The sequence below is a fragment of the Argopecten irradians genome, chromosome 6 (assembly GCF_041381155.1).
Source record: "Argopecten irradians isolate NY chromosome 6, Ai_NY, whole genome shotgun sequence".
NCBI classification, from domain to species: domain Eukaryota; kingdom Metazoa; phylum Mollusca; class Bivalvia; order Pectinida; family Pectinidae; genus Argopecten; species Argopecten irradians.
The window spans coordinates 5,082,210-5,098,190 of record NC_091139.1 but is presented as its reverse complement, the minus strand read 5'-3'; the positions used below and the strand labels follow the sequence as shown (position 1 = coordinate 5,098,190).

Here is a 15,981-nt window from a genome sequence, read left to right as displayed (position 1 = left end):
AAGTTTGTAATCGTATATTTCTGTAAATTTAAATTCTCTCCTCGTTTCTTTAAATTCTTATAAGCTTTGTGTATGTACTTGTACAGGATTGGTAAGACTGGCTCCCTGACACTTGAGCGTGACATAGAAGGAGTCGGAACTGAGAGATTCAAGGCATCCGGGAATTCCTCAGGAACATTTACGGTCCTAGAACTGAACCCTGTCACAACCAAGTTCTATCTAGGAGGCGTTCCTAGTACTACGATGGTAAGGTCTTGTGAAAAAAGCTTGTTTTTTGTTTGTTTTTTTTTTCTCTTTGTTTTGGAAAATATACTCGTTATGTAGGAGATGCGTCATATCATTTTGGTCTTGTTTAGACTTTGAAACACAATTTTATTATGTAAAATTTGATTTATAGCAATAAATTATGTTTGAACAACAGCTCTGTAATTGTAACATCATCATATATTAATATGATCTGCTTACTATCTAATGATGTTGGAGTTTGGAACATTTACCAACAATATTAAGAAATGGAAGTTTCTTCCACTCAATGTCTGAATTTTGGAAAACATGGCTACATGTAGTTCTTCTGGTCTACAGTACAGACTTGGTATGAAATGGAGATATGTGTACTTAGTATTTTTGAAATGTCAGATATATATCTACTATTCTAATATGTAAGTCCCTGATTTGACAGTTACCAAGAATTGTCAGTGGGTACAACTATTACGAGGGAGCTATGGAGGGCGTGGCCTTCGACAGCCAACCATTGGGAATCTGGAACTTTGTGTACGGAGACAATAACTATGTTGGGGCCATAGAGAGGTAAGACTAAAGATTGGAAAACTTAGTGGACATCTTTTATTTTGTACCAAAAACCAGAACAAATCTTTAGTTTCATGATATGGTAGTGAAAGAATTGATACATGTTAACCTATATGAAAGTAATGGACAGAAATCGTAGATATAGTCTCGTATAGCAGGCAATTTTTACGGTCATAATATTTGACGATTTGGCCATGAAAACTGAAAGCTAATATTTGGCAAATTAAAATTTGGGAGGTCTGACATAAATCAATTTGTGTCTTTATAATAGGCGATGTTAAAATTTAGCGAGTTAAATTTTGGCAATCAACATACCTACCCGCCATATAATAGCCCCTCTAAAATATCCTATTGTATGGTATTAGCCTGATTTCTTAGTCACATCCTTTAAACAATATTCCTTTCATATTACAGGAATGTATTGGTTGAAGAAAAGTCCAATGGCTTCAGTTTCAACGGAAAGGGCTACGCTATTGTGAGTGCCCAAGAGATCAACTTCCGCCCACAGCAGAAGGCGACCATCATCTTGCATTTTAAGACCTACGATAGTAATGGACTTTTATTCTTCATGGGCAAGGGGCGTGATTTCACCTCCATTGAATTGCGTGACGGAAAAATATTCTTCCAGTACGACCTTGGCGGCATGCCAGCTAAACTGATGACGGAACAAACTTATAATGACGGAGCATGGCACAAGATCCAAGCCGCTCGTAACAAGCAGTCTGGATTCCTTAGAGTGGATGAGGGAGGTCAGTTTAGTGTTGATATACAGATTGTACAATTAAATACATAGTATATTCTAAACAACTAATGGCTGTTAGGATGCTTGTAGCATAATTATCCTCTCAGGATTAGAAAGGAGGGTGTATTTGCTTTTTGTCATTACGATCTAACCTGTCTAAGACCAGCTAAGGGACCAAGAAATAATGGTCTTTAAAGCCAGTTGGTCATTATACACAAGGCAAGTTGTGTTTAAATTGACCGTTTGGAACTGTGAGAAAGTTATATTCTTAAGCAGGTAGTCTTTATACAGAGGTGGTCACTCAGGCAGATTTGACTAATTTTTGTTACAGTGATGTTTATTGACATAGCAATATCTTTGTTACTATGTAAAGAAATCAGTTTCATTGCATTAATGGTTGTATTATTCAGTGCATTTCAATCACACTTTACTCTAATGTGAATAAATTGGGAAATGTGAAATTAAAAAAGAAATCCTCATTATTCCATAATAACTACAAAAAGCATTCTTATTACCTAGAATATCCATTAAATTCCTTCACTCGTTATGTATTACAGAGGAGATAGGAGGCACATCACCAGGTACGCTGGCCTCTCTGTCATACACAGACGACATCTTCATTGGTGGATTCAATGAAATGATCATGCCAGTCAAGTAAGTTATCTCCCCTGTACAAATAAGTTATCTATCCCTGTAAACGTAAGTTATCTCCCCTGTACAAGTAAGTTGTCTCCCTTGATCACGCCAGTCAAGTAAGTTATATCCCTTGTACAAGTAAGTTGTCTCCCTTGTATAGATTTTCAGTTGAATCAAATGATCATGCTTGTCAAGTAAGTTATCTCCCCTGTAAAGTAAGTTGTCTTCCTTGATCATACCAGTGAAATAAGTTGTCCCCCCTGTACAAATAAGCTGTCTCCCTTTTCATTTTGGCAGCTGAAGCAACTCTTGTATAAACATTTGATGAAATAAATAATGCCAATCAGGGAAGTTTTCTTTTCTGTATTGATATATAAACCAAATGATTTCATGTAAGTTGTCTCCTCTGTCATTCTATTTCAATATGGCGTGGTCTTTTGTCCACACAGGTATGTGAGTGCCGAGGGTTTCCGTGGCTGTATCAGAGACGTTCAGTTTGACAGTACTGTGTGGGATCTGATTAATAACAAGGAGGCGAAGGGAGTCGTCCGAGGATGTCCAGAACAGGTAGGGGTATAAGGTGGAAAAAGATTTGTAGTTAAAAGTATGTCTTGAAAAATCTTCCATTGAAAACCAAATACATTTATGGAGTTGGAAGGTTTAAGGCTGTCCTGCATATTGCACTACTTGTAATGGGGCAAGATTTTTATATTGAAAGTAAAATAAAAAAGATATATATTTGTTTGGTTCATCAAACGAATGATATCATTTCTAAGGATAAAGTCCTGTTTTACACACACCGAGTTCACATATTGTGTGAGTGTCCTACTAGTTAATGTGTGTCAGTTATAAAACGTGTGGATAATTTAGCCTCATGGAGTAGGCCATTAATACTGGACTATTTTATTTTACAGATGTTGAGGACGGCCACCTTTGGTGACGTACCTGGCTACATCGCAATACCGATGGACAGCATTGGTATCGACTTTGATGTAACATTTAGGATGAAGACAGTTTCTAACTCCAGTCTACTGTTGTATACCTCAGATAACGCACAGGTAATTTATACACCTCAGATAACGCACAGGTAATTCATACACCTCAGATAACGCACAGGTAATTCATACACCTCAGATAACGCACAGGTAATTCATACACCTCAGATAACGCACAGGTAATTCATACACCTCAGATAATACACCTCAGATAACGCACAGGTAATTCATACACCTCAGATAACGCACAGGTAATTCATACACCTCAGATAACGCACAGGTAATTCATACACCTCAGATAACGCACAGGTAATTCATACACCTCAGATAACGCACAGGTAATTCATACACCTCAGATAATGCACAGGTAATTCATACACCTCAGATAACACACAGGTAATTTATACAGGCATCATTTATATTATATAGCATACATCACCATAATCATCTATGGAAACGTCCATCAATTTCCAGATTGTAGTGTATTTTCTGTCATTGGCAACCTCTCTCTTTTTCAGTGAACGTCCACAACCCTTAATTCTGATGAAGTCTTGCTATACAAGCTCCTTTTTGAAACATGTATCATTATACCAATTAGTTCTTGATTTTTCTTTCATTTTTGTTTACACTGCAGAAGTAAGGTATGTTTAATTAGAGTGACCATGACTGAAATCATTTAAATTGTTTCAAAATCTGTTACAGAATACCGTATTTTCTGTGTCAACCTCCATGGGTAAGATCATCGTGACAGCCGACCCGGGAGGTGATCTGACTCGCCTGGAGAGTGTGGTCAACACATACAACGATGGAAACTGGCACTACATCTCTATCATGAAGATGGGCAGAAAGTAAGCTAACTCTTCATTTACATGAAGAATCACAGACTCAAAATTCAACCTTTTTTGTCTTGGATTCTGTTTCTGATAAAATATTTCCTAGATAATGTATAAGAATAACACACTGTGCTTGGTTCTTAGTAGAAATATATAGTATTTCCTTAATCTACATTTATGAACATAGAATTCTTTGTTTCAGAGTTTGCTTGGTGTTATAAAAAAAAGCTTTTGCATTTCTGATTCTTGCTTCTCAAATAGGATCATATACGATCATGTACAGCACCGTATAGTACTTATCACAATTGAAGTGAATAGATTGGGACTCATCTACACATTAAATCCAATGAAATGTTGTACATTTTTTTGTCATTTTCTGTACTGTGTTTTACTATTTGTTGATAACAAATTAAATTTTTTGCTCTTCAGACTCATGTTAAACATTGACGATAAGGAGATGATCGAGAACCCCACCCAGTCTACAGAGGAAGAACTAATTACACAGAGACCAATATACTTTGGAGGCACTGACTTCTCCCTGCCTGATGCGTCGGTCGGCGCCACCGCTCCATTCTTTGGATGTATCTCCGACATTACCATCAATGGAGTGTATGTTTGACTTCTGAACGCTGTTTTCTCCGATTTCACATTTTTCTGTCGAATGACATACAATGTGTTTAAAACACAATACCAAAGGAAAATACAATATATATGCTAATGACATATTCTTTATTTGCATATTATAGAGTTAGCTGCCCATGCAAGAAGGTATTGACTGTGACGTCATTTTTTTGTAAGCATAACATCATACTTTCCTGAGAAAGCAATGTGAATTGCACCCACAAAATAATGACATCACAATGGATACCTACCCTGCAAGGGAGACAACTCTGTAATATGCATCGAGGAAATTTCAAAGGATTGTCAATAATTCAGGTTCAAATTTTCAATTGATGATTCTGTATGTTGTCTTATTTTGAAATAGTATGATTCTTTTTCATATTCCATTCAAATGGGCTTTCTTAAATCGTAATCTTTTACTTTTTATTCCAGATTTAAAAACTTTGCCAGTTTACAGAGCCAGAATATAAGATCAGTTAGCCTTGGTGACTGTTCGGAGGTTTCACAGCCAACAGGATCAGTTGTACCACCGGTCATGACTCCTACACCTGAAGGTCAGATCTCACTCCACTCTCAAACAAATCAAATGTTGTGTTCCTTCTTAGAAATTTTTCATCAATCTCTTGTTTAGCATACCACATTATTTCCCCAGTGATTCAAAAAGAGAAATTAAATTCCCTTTTCAAATTCTGATTTAAAAAAAGATTCTTGTTATTTTCTCAATGATATACAGACCTAAATAAGATTATTTTAAGGTATTTTGGGAAAACAGCTACCGTTAAAATTTTTAATATGAAACATTATTCACCTTTTTACAGAGATCTAAAAGAGCTTTCTGAAAAATAATCATTGGTTCAATATAAAATGTAATGTACAGTAGGCAGCCAATGTGATATTTACTTATTGTATGTGGGGTATACTTTGTAGGTCCTGCCGATCAGACAACACCAGCACCAGTCAAGCAGTGTGCCTTATCTACAAACGTAGACATCTCGCCACAGCCTGGTGAGGCTTCAGGAAAATTGTTTGGTACATACACCGAGAGTCGTGAAGAGTACGCCTTGGTTCCAGCCAGTATGACTGTCAGGTAAGTGTTCAAAAAATGTGGCACTCTCTGGAATTAGGCCTCTTACACCACTTTATTGTCATGAGATGCAAATTTTGTGATATTTTGTGAGAGGACTCAAATTTTTTGCAAATAATTATATAAACATATTTCATGAAATGTACGAATGTCATTTAAGGTCTTGGTCCTGAATGGATGTATATATTTGAATATGTTGATAGTATTGAAGATAAATATAAAAGCAAAATAATTTATGTGTAAACTCGAAAATATTAATTTCGATAAGAAAATATATACATTTTGTATTTCATTTATTTAAGAATTCTTTTATGCATTCAATTACATGTTCCTGTCAAAATATTCTTCAAAGTACATATATTGAAAACTGGCATAACCATTTACAAAACCGCAGTGACACATTCTTTTGTTATTAACTCAACATTTGTATTTGAAATTGGACATGCACTATAAAATCCAAATTTTGTGAATCAATGAAAACTTCCTTCTACATTTGTATGCAATCAGAAACTCACACTAAAATTACTAAGTATGTTTCTTTCTTGACAGGTTTACATTATTAATTGAATTCAAAACAACATCAACAACTGGAGTGCTGTTTTATGCATCTGACAGCAGACATCGCGATTTTATAGGAATATACATGCTGAATGGTAGAATTGGAGCAGCTTTTAACTGTGGTACAGGAACCGGAAAGATACTGTCCGCACGACCATACAACGATGGACAGTGGCATACGGTGAGTTTTCACATTTCTGCTCAACTCATTCAACCCTGAAATTCCATAATGGACTGGTCTAGTCTTTGATTTTGAAGAGTCTAAATATGCCTTCAGAGGTGAATGAGTTTATGTAGATTTCTTTCATTTTTGCTATAAAGTTAAACTGTTAATTTTAACTTGTAAGAATATTATCTATTGAGACATAGAATGAAGGGGTTTTGATTGGTAAATCATGTTTGAGATTTGCGAAGTAATGTAGGTGTTAATGTCTGCTAACTATCCAAGACACCCCAGTAGTGAACAAAAAGTTGTTAGTATATTGAATATGAGATGGTTTTATGTGATTTCAGATGAGATTTGCCAGAAATTTAAAACGTGGTGAATTAGAGATTGACGGAGAGGATAATGGAGTAGCAACTTCAGAAGGATTTACACGTTCTCTCAACGAGAAGCCACCATATTACCTGGGAGGTCTGCCAACCGAAGTGGGCAAAAAAGCTTCAAAAAATCTGGAGGTATTTATTTCATTCCAAGATTCATTTACATTTTATATTATCATACAATTGGATTATTAAGATCCATTTGTTGTAAAATTGTGAAATCCATTTGAAAAGGCGCAGAAATAGTGGAACAGATTTTCAAATGGCGGAGAAACGTAATGAACCGAGATCACGTAGAAGCTGTAAATAGAATAGATACCGAATTGTTAGTTAATGGGAAAACAGCATTAGGAAAGCAATAAAAAGTTTAATGAGTATTGTAATTACAGGTTAATATAATATGATTTGATTGTGTTTAGGGAGCCACGACAAGTTTCCAGGGCTGTATCCGAGACATCACAGTGAACGATAAGAGCTTTAGTACTCCTCAGCTGGAGTTCCAGGTACAGCCATGTACCACTAACGTAGAGCAAGGATCATTCTTCTACGCCGACGGAGGCTATGTTCAGATGTGTAAGTAACTAGTGACAGTTATATACCAATACTGTTCAGTCAAACTGAGTTTGTGCTTTACTCTTATGAGAAGTGTTCACAGAAGATTTTCCACCTACTAGACAGATGAGCTTCCAGAAGGAGAGGAGCTATGAGTGATCAAATTTTTATTCTAGAAGTAAATAGGGAAAATTGAGATGGGCTCAGGCGTTAAAGATGGCAAAAATCAATAGCTAGCGTTTGTATTCTCAATCATAGTTCTCAAGGAGATATTATTTATCTGCAACTTCAGCAGTTTTCAAGGAGGTAATATTTGTTTACCTTTCAAAATTGTATGAACAGTATGTTTATGCTGTGTCTGTAGGGTTGACATACTGCAACTTCAGGTAAGATTAGTGACAATATGAAAGTATCCTTCGGTTGTTATTGTAAATTTAGGTTACTTTATTTCCACCATGCATGTTTTTCATGTGATATGCATCATATATAATAATGTAATATTTCCATTTATTTGATTTCAGCCCAAGAGAAATTCTTCGTTGGGTTTGATTTAGAATTCACTGTGGAGATCCGTCCTCGCAACTTGACAGGAGTAATTTTATCTGTTCATTCAGCCGGAAATGACTTCATGGCTTTACAAATGAAGGACGGAGAGGTAACTTATTATAAAAAGTTTAATATTCTACAGAAAATGAAAGCTAGCAGTGACTCGATGATGTTGTTAGGATAATTTTAACTAGGATTTCTGAAATCCTGTCTTGTGTTGTTTTTGTGAGGGTTGTCAAGACTCCATTACTAACTTGGTAAATCAATACAGTTACACAAATATCTGTATCCCACATAGTAGCTCCTAATTTTTAACGGAAGTGTCATTTCTTTAGAATAACAATTTTTTAAGTCCAATCAAATTTAACTTGATTTTTGACCTTCGTAAATTTGACCCTTTGTAAATTTGACCTTTTCGTTAGTTTAACATGACTAACGTTAGGAGAATAGTTGGTATTAAATGTTTTTTCTTTATTTAACAGATTATATTCAGTGCTGACAATGGAGGCGGCATCATTAACATCAAATATACACCACCAACAAATAATGTGATGTGTAACGGTGACTGGCACACCATCAATGGTATGTTATATAGATCTGTATACAATAGTATTTATTATGTAAATACGAGTTTCATGAGTCGGTTTTTGGAAAAGGTTTAATGATTTTTAATACAAAGGTAAACCCCAAATCTTTTATTAAAATATTGAATTGAAATGAAAATTTTCCATTTGCAGTTCACTTTTATCTTATTGTTGTTTTTTCCATTGTTGTTAACTTTTTTTCAATTGTTTACTTTATAGTTTTTTGCTTCCATTCTAATGGTATTAACTTGTATTTTTCTGTTGTTTATGGGTACATGTACTTAGTGTTGTTCAGTTGTATTCTATTGTTGTTTACTTGTTTTCTTTTATCATTTTTTGATACCTCTATGCAGGTTTTGTTGTTATCTTTTGTTCCGATGTTGTTTTCTGGTAAACTGGTACTGTAGATGACCTTCACTATGAAATAAACATTAATTATTTCAGCCGTTAAAGCTAAGAACACCCTATTGATGACAGTAGATGGTCAGACCGTAGAACCAGTAATCGGTAGAGCCGGCAGTTCATCAGCCGACACAACAGAACCTCTATACGTGGGTGGAGTACCAGGTAAGTGTCGGTCTGTGTTGGGCCTGACTTTAATCGGTGTTTATCTCTATAACCAGTAATCTGTTGGTGGATCTGATCCTAGGTCCGTCAATTTGGTTTGGTTTGCTGGAAATATTCTTTTGTGATTGCATTTACCTTGCGATTATTTGCTATTACATTTAAAAGTGTATTGTTTAAACATAACTTAGTATTCTCCCACTCTGTATCCTCGCTGAGCAGTATATTGATTGTATGTTACCTGGTATATTTGCCAAATCAACAATTATTATGGGAAAATACAAGAAGGGCAAGAAATTTAATTTCTTTGAATTCATTTCTAAATCAAACTGAATTCATTTCTAAATCAAACTGATAATGAATCCGACTGTTTTATTTTGGTATTTTGTGTTCAGCTGATGTTCTTAGAACTCAATATTTTTTATTTGCAGATCTTGGAAGACGAGGCCTTGTTGCTGATGGCAACTATCTTGGTTGTATACGTAACTTGGCTATTGGCGTTAACCGCATCCCACAATACATCACTTCAGGAACTGTATTTGGATCTGTCAAGACCGACTCTTGTCCAGCTAATTAAAAACAACCGACCTTAACCTGATTTTACCTTTTAAACTTGTTGCCATGGTAATCTGTAACCTTTAAAGTGAAAATAGAAATGTGCAGAAACATGGAATTTTTGTGCAAAATTGTGCTGTAACAAGCACAAGCTATCTTATTGGAAATTAGAATAATTATCGCCATTGCAGTTCAGATGTTTTACAAAGTTTTTCACATTAATTCCATTGTTTTTAAACAAAGAGAGTTTTGAACGTAAATTCTCTTTGCTCGGGAGTTTAAAGAAACAGGAACCTGGAGGGTTTTGGCCAATATTAATAGGTTACCATGACAACAATACACACCCTTGCTGGAATTGGAAAGCGTGTCCAGGAGTACCAATCTAAATCCTCATTGAATAATTCCTTCTTAATTCATTACAGTCCATGCTTTCGTTACATTGAGTATTTTAAATGAAAGGTCTGATATCAATTTTTTTTTTAAATCTAATCTTTATGGCTTTTGGAGTTTGATTTTGAAAATGTGTAGATGCTTTTAGATCAATGGAACTTTTCAGTTTTGACTTAAAATAATTTAAATAAAAAATCTTTATTGAATTATACTTTGAATGATCAGTATATTTTGTGTTTGATAAAAAATGTTGACACAAGTCTTGCATTTGAGAAAATAATAAGTATACCATGATATTGATCTAAAGGAATTATTCAGTGTGGGACTAAGGACACCTTTCATCAGTCAAATCTACAAAATCTGACGTGTAAAAGGCGAAGACTTATCACCCCTACTTTGTATGGCTCAACATCAGTGCCTTAATAATTGTTTGATGCCAATCGTTCAATGACAAACGTCTTTCATAAACACAATTGATATTTATCTACAAATTTTGTCTTTCAATATTTTGAAATTTTTATACAGAAATTTTATGTCTTGTTATCAATCAAATTTTACGATCAATTGTAGATTTAGGTAGAAAATTTTTATCATGTGTCTGTATTTTGTAATTTGTGATACGAGTAATGTATGTTTTTTATAATTCATGCAGGGTTCTTCTATGTTTTATGCAAGATAAGAATCTCTTTTTTTTAAAGTTTTTGTCATTTTTTTTATGATGTTAATTTTTACATTTCATATTGAATTAATGTGTTCATGCCTTAAGTATTACTAGTGAAACCAAAATAGATAATGAAATCCATTTGAATAATTTTGTGATACTTTAAGTCCTCGATGAAAGCATTGTTTCATTTTGTCTTCCCTTTACCATGTCATATTTTAGGATGATAAAAAAAAGTTAACAAGTTGAGACGCATGCATCATCATAAATAAAAATCTCGCTATTAGAACACAGATGCAATTTTACCAATTTGAATTTCATGATTAAGTTGAAATGATAATTATTGACATCATCAATTTTTTGTGGAATAGAATAAAGAAATAAATTCTTAGGATAGTAAAATATTTGATGCATGCGTCTGAATTTTTTGTGCTCTCCCCTTATTAGGCCACTGACCGTCTGTTTTTGTACATTTAGTTACTGAAATATGGAAAAGTTAATGTGTGGTTGATAGGATATTTTTATAAAATCTTTCGGAAAAACATGTTCGATTATAATTGTTTTAATGAGAGAAAAAAATCATAAAATAAAATAGCATACATTGTATTGACATTAGAATAAATATTAATTCCAAAAAATAAAACCCTAAATTAACTAAATGTACCAAAATAAAAAGCAGTTAATAAAAACATGTGTTCTGTTATAATTTTTTTCACTAGAAAAATGTTTGCTTTCAGAGAAACAACAACATGTTTGTTATTGGTCCATGTTCAATTAACAGCCATCAAAAGTAGCAAAGAACAGGAGTACCCAGAGAAAAACCACCAATCAATGGTCATTACAACTGTACCACAAGGATTTAGAACTTATTACCCAGTAACAGGACATTAGCCATTAAGCCACTGCGACCGCCTTATTACTTCATGTTACCGTTATTCATATTGACAAAGTTCTGATTTGACCACCAAAGATTGCAAAGATCCCATGTGGGGCAGTTGCCAGGTACTGACCGCTGGTTGGGTGTTTTTTTTCCTGGGGTAGTCTGGTTTTCCTCTACCACAAACCTGGCACGTCCTTACAGTAAATGACCCTGGCTGTTAATAGGATGTTAAATTGGGTAATAAAACGATACAGGTGCCTTACAATTTTCAATTTGTCTATACATTCATTACAATTTAGTGGATTAACTACAGGATTAGTCGACAAGAAACTTGAAACTTGACTGAAATCTCACTATATGTAATCATGCAAAGTTCATCTGACTATAAGGATGAGTCTGCTGTCCTCAGGTTCAGTTCAGAGATCAAAGTTATGATTGATGTGATCATATTTTGTGATGTACAATAACAAAACTGAGTCAAATGACCCAATCGTTTGATCAAGGTCATATCATAAGTAAAGGAACATTTTTTCAGTTATTGTTTTGGAGCCTAGTCAGATAAAATAAAATGCCAACTGACCCTAGATCACGATCATGAGGTTATACATAGTCAAGGTCATGAGGGACTCATTATCAAGGTCACTTCAATTTGAATAGACATCAGTAGCTGCATCAGTATCTACAGCCAAGGTGGTGTTATGACAGACAACTCTATCCTGGTTAATAATCACAAAGGTGGAAGGACGAGTTATAAAATATAAAATTTTTATTCTTAAGCTTCAAGATATGGAAATTTTAATAATTTCTCAGTCATAACAATTTTGATACATGTATATAATTTTCATGAAAATATTATTTTTTCATAGCATTTTTGTTTCAAAACTACAGGTGTATTGTTCATTGTTCATTTGATAGTTCATTGATCCTTCCCCTCTAAAGTTATATTGGTTAGACTATAGGCTTTACTTTTGTACAAGCCAATGTTTCAAATATTCTTCTTAATTATATCCATTTGCATTAATTGTTTATAATTTGTATAAGTTGTGATATGATGGTACATTTTCCCTCCCCTTATCGTGCACTGTTCATCACACATCCGCCTAACTACACGCTCTCTGGAATAGGATTGGATGATTTCATCACTTCATGTTTATAATGAGTATTAGCATAAATGCCGCTCTCATCCTGCCATGTATTGCGACCAGGACGACGGAAATCGGCCGTATCTGTGAACTGGGAGTGGCATTTTCTGTAAGCTGCAGACAGGTCTGGGAAATCTGGAGGCCTCTCCTAAAAACAGAATGAAAATATGGTCATTAGCATTCTGTATGAGTCTGCATCAATATTAGAGATTTTAAGCATCAATGACTGTGCACACACTGGTGACCAAAACATATAATACTGTCATCAAACATGACATCCTCAATACTCCAGGGGTTCTGATCACTTACAATCTCTACACCCCTGGACTATCTCATAGTAAAACTGAAGGCAACTCTGAGGAAAAAATCTGAACTAATCACAGGCCAGATTAATTTCCTTTGAAGACTACATACAGTGAGAACGCTCAACTTCAAAGCCACACAGTCAACCACAGTGTACTGTTATACGGCTCTTTTGATGTACATCAAAGGACTAAATCACCTGTTCTGTTTTGTTGCCTCCAGTTTTAATATGAGACAGTCCAGGGGTGTAGAGATTGTAAGTGATTGGAACCCCCAGAGTATCGAGGATGCAAACATGGATGTTGGAGATAATCACTTCGCTTAAGCTTTATAGATTTTGAGAATGAAACCACCGTATTTGAAGGAACTGCTTCACCATTATTTATGTTGTGTCATATTTTAAAAACATTATTTGACACAAGTCTTCGATTACATGATAAAGATAATTTGAGAAGATGATTTGATAGACTTATCAAACTCACCGGTACTGTTTTGTAGTCTGGGTTTGGCAGTTTGTAGTCGGCTCTGTGTGTGGTTTCTAGATGATGTTTGTTATAGTCTGGATTGTGGCGGGGCAGCACTGATCCGTATCCTCTTTTAGGGTAACCTACATCTCTGTAATGAAGGAAACATCAACATGATTAAAGAGTACCGTACATTATGGAAAAAGTCACTACTAAACCACAGGTTTTGTGACAGGAAAGAAGAACATGAAACAACCAAACAAGGATTTGAACCTTGAACTCCAGATATTCCGTTACCTTGTCACCAATGATCAAATCCTCTACAATCCTGCCTCTTTTTCAAAGTCTTTGTCTTCAAAATTACATTGACCCCTATTCCCTCACCTTTGGTATTTAGTTGACACGATCAATTTTATAACTGGAGAGGAAAAACTGAAGCTGCCAGACCAGGATTTGAACGGAGAACCCTACAAACACTAGCCAGATGCTGTACCAAAAGATCTACCTGGTCATCAACATTCCTGCTTCTAATTCAAATATTTACCCCCATGAACCCCCTACACCCCATATTTGTTGGTATTTAGTTGGTGCCGATTCCATAACTTAAAAATGAGAAAACGTAGCAGTCCGACTGAGATTCACTTTTGAACACGGGACAGAGGCTCAACCAATATAGCTACTTGGTTACTAATGATCGACTCAGTCTAGTTCCACTGAAGTTTCTATAGAGGACTAACGGTAAGCCACATGACAAACTACCGACTTAATTACCTGTCTATATTAGCATGGTTGACTGTATCCAGGGTAATCATGGACTTTCGCACTTCCTGTTCTTTGAAGTCCTCCTTGAGGAATGTTTGCTCTGCATGGTCCTGGTAGGTTGTCTTTGGTAATGTCTGGAACAATTGGTTTTCCATTTTGTTAGGTGTGTCTTTAATTTTCCATGTGAAATTTATGGCATTGATTTGGCGATATTCACAGAGAACTCAATTAATGTAACAATGTAACCCAGTACCCAGGGTTTTTTTTATAAGTAAGTTTTGATGACTAACATTTGTAAAAGAATAAAAAAAAAAAATCTCAAAAATTAAGATTTAATTCTCAAACTCAAATGAGATTTCCATACATAAAAATATTAATTAAAACTTAAAGACGACAATAATATGGTGATTCTATAGTTGAAAACATATACAGCATGATCTCTAATATACTTACACCATCAGTTACATCTCCTATTTTATCATATGTGGCTTTACAAAGATTTCTTTCAGAGTGTCGGCTGATGTCATAATTTTTGGGCTCTGCTTCTCTAGCTTGATGCCTGAAAATTAACAAAAATCATCATTGTTGCTGCATAATTATCAACTGATTACTAAGATAATTACAGAAAAGAAGTCATGTGATGGGAAAAAACAATGGACCATAGAATACTGTGATCAAAGTGTGAAGGGTGACGAAGTAGACTGAGCCAAAGGGAGCAGCACAGGATAAGGCTTACATGTCTTTAAACAGTAATCAACTTGGTAATCAAACTACATTGTACCTTGTTTTTTTCAACTGGATAGTCCAATAGTGGCCATTATTTATTACTTTTGTCTCCATGTGAGTGACAAGATAAAGTATCAAAATGTAAAGCGAGGTCTTGGAAATTCTGATGGTATGATCATCTAACTATTGTGATGATGACATCTGCCATCAACTTTTTTTTAAATATTAAGCGGATCAGATGGGAGGGCACTATTGTAAACGCAATGCATTAACGATTATCTATACCCTGGTTACTAGAATATGACTTCCACTGCAATCTATATAGGCCTACTAAAACCTAACATACCTGGCCACTTTGCTCCCTTTCCTGAAATTTGTTTTGTCATATCTAATCTAAAGTTACAGCGGCACTGGCATATGAAATGGCATGCCTGGTATGTGTCAGGTGAAGAATCCTTACATGTCTTATGAACTTGTTGAATTATTTGGGAATTTAAAGCTATCATGCAACTGATAGCTAGGCTCATAGTAAGTTTACCAAAACAAACTTATCTAGGCCTACTAAGGGTTACGTTAGGAAAATTGACATTTTTAGACAGCACAACAGTTACCTAGAAACATCTCGAGTGTGTATTGCTTATATAAGTAAGCAATGTCATTTTCACAAACAACACTTCAAAATGGGCACGTACCAGTTTGAGTTTAAGGTAGCCCTTCCATAGTTCATATGATCGGAGCGAAGGAAAAGTGACCCTTTCCGTTCATAATAATCTGGTACCTCCGCCATGATTATTTACATTGACAGCGGAAGTAGACAAATTACACTCAAATGCTATGTATACGCATACAAAAATAGTACAGCTGTTTAATGCATAAAGCTATGGTAAAGTTCGCATTGAGCAACGTGTTAGCTCCAATTCCAAGAAATAAATTATTGTTGTTTTGGTTGTACTCTACCCTAAAAAGAATTTATGGAAAACATAAGCTATTTAAGATTTTGACATTTACATGTATTATTCCGCGCGGGTCTCAT

The 15,981-nt window shown here is 35.0% G+C and overlaps 2 protein-coding genes across 2 annotated transcripts in view; one reads left to right on the top strand and one right to left on the bottom strand.

The window, feature by feature from the left end:
* The window catches only part of LOC138324774 (laminin subunit alpha-like), a 68,322-nt gene extending 56,504 nt beyond the window's left edge, over positions 1–11,818 (top strand). Inside the window, 17 exon segments of the mRNA XM_069269912.1 lie at positions 87–246; positions 680–807; positions 1,222–1,556; positions 2,107–2,203; positions 2,635–2,752; positions 3,100–3,243; positions 3,883–4,028; positions 4,443–4,622; positions 5,067–5,188; positions 5,562–5,721; positions 6,268–6,457; positions 6,790–6,954; positions 7,239–7,392; positions 7,893–8,026; positions 8,400–8,499; positions 8,946–9,068; positions 9,497–11,818. Of these exon segments, the coding sequence (XP_069126013.1) occupies positions 87–246; positions 680–807; positions 1,222–1,556; positions 2,107–2,203; positions 2,635–2,752; positions 3,100–3,243; positions 3,883–4,028; positions 4,443–4,622; positions 5,067–5,188; positions 5,562–5,721; positions 6,268–6,457; positions 6,790–6,954; positions 7,239–7,392; positions 7,893–8,026; positions 8,400–8,499; positions 8,946–9,068; positions 9,497–9,642 (2,602 nt within the window). The 3' untranslated portion in view covers positions 9,643–11,818.
* A 481-nt stretch (positions 11,819–12,299) lies between these two features.
* On the bottom strand, positions 12,300–15,776 carry LOC138324775 (cilia- and flagella-associated protein 95-like). Its single transcript, XM_069269913.1, has 5 exons — positions 15,641–15,776; positions 14,676–14,781; positions 14,232–14,356; positions 13,479–13,611; positions 12,300–12,841 (listed from the first exon to the last, which is right to left on the bottom strand). The coding sequence occupies exons 1-5, from the start codon at positions 15,733–15,735 to the stop codon at positions 12,656–12,658; spliced, it is 645 nt and encodes a 214-aa protein (XP_069126014.1). The 5' UTR covers positions 15,736–15,776; the 3' UTR covers positions 12,300–12,655.
* Positions 15,777–15,981: the final 205 nt, after the last annotated feature.

Bases quoted from the DNA above. Each gene is read 5' to 3' on its own strand.
- LOC138324775 (XM_069269913.1), bottom strand. From the start codon at position 15,735: ATGGCGGAGGTACCAGATTATTATGAACGGAAAGGGTCACTTTTCCTT. The intron at 14,782-15,640 runs GTACGTGCCCAT...GTTAATTTTCAG, and splicing joins GCTACCTTAAACTCAAACTG to GCATCAAGCTAGAGAAGCAG. The intron at 14,357-14,675 runs GTAAGTATATTA...CAATTGTTCCAG, and splicing joins TAGGAGATGTAACTGATGGT to ACATTACCAAAGACAACCTA.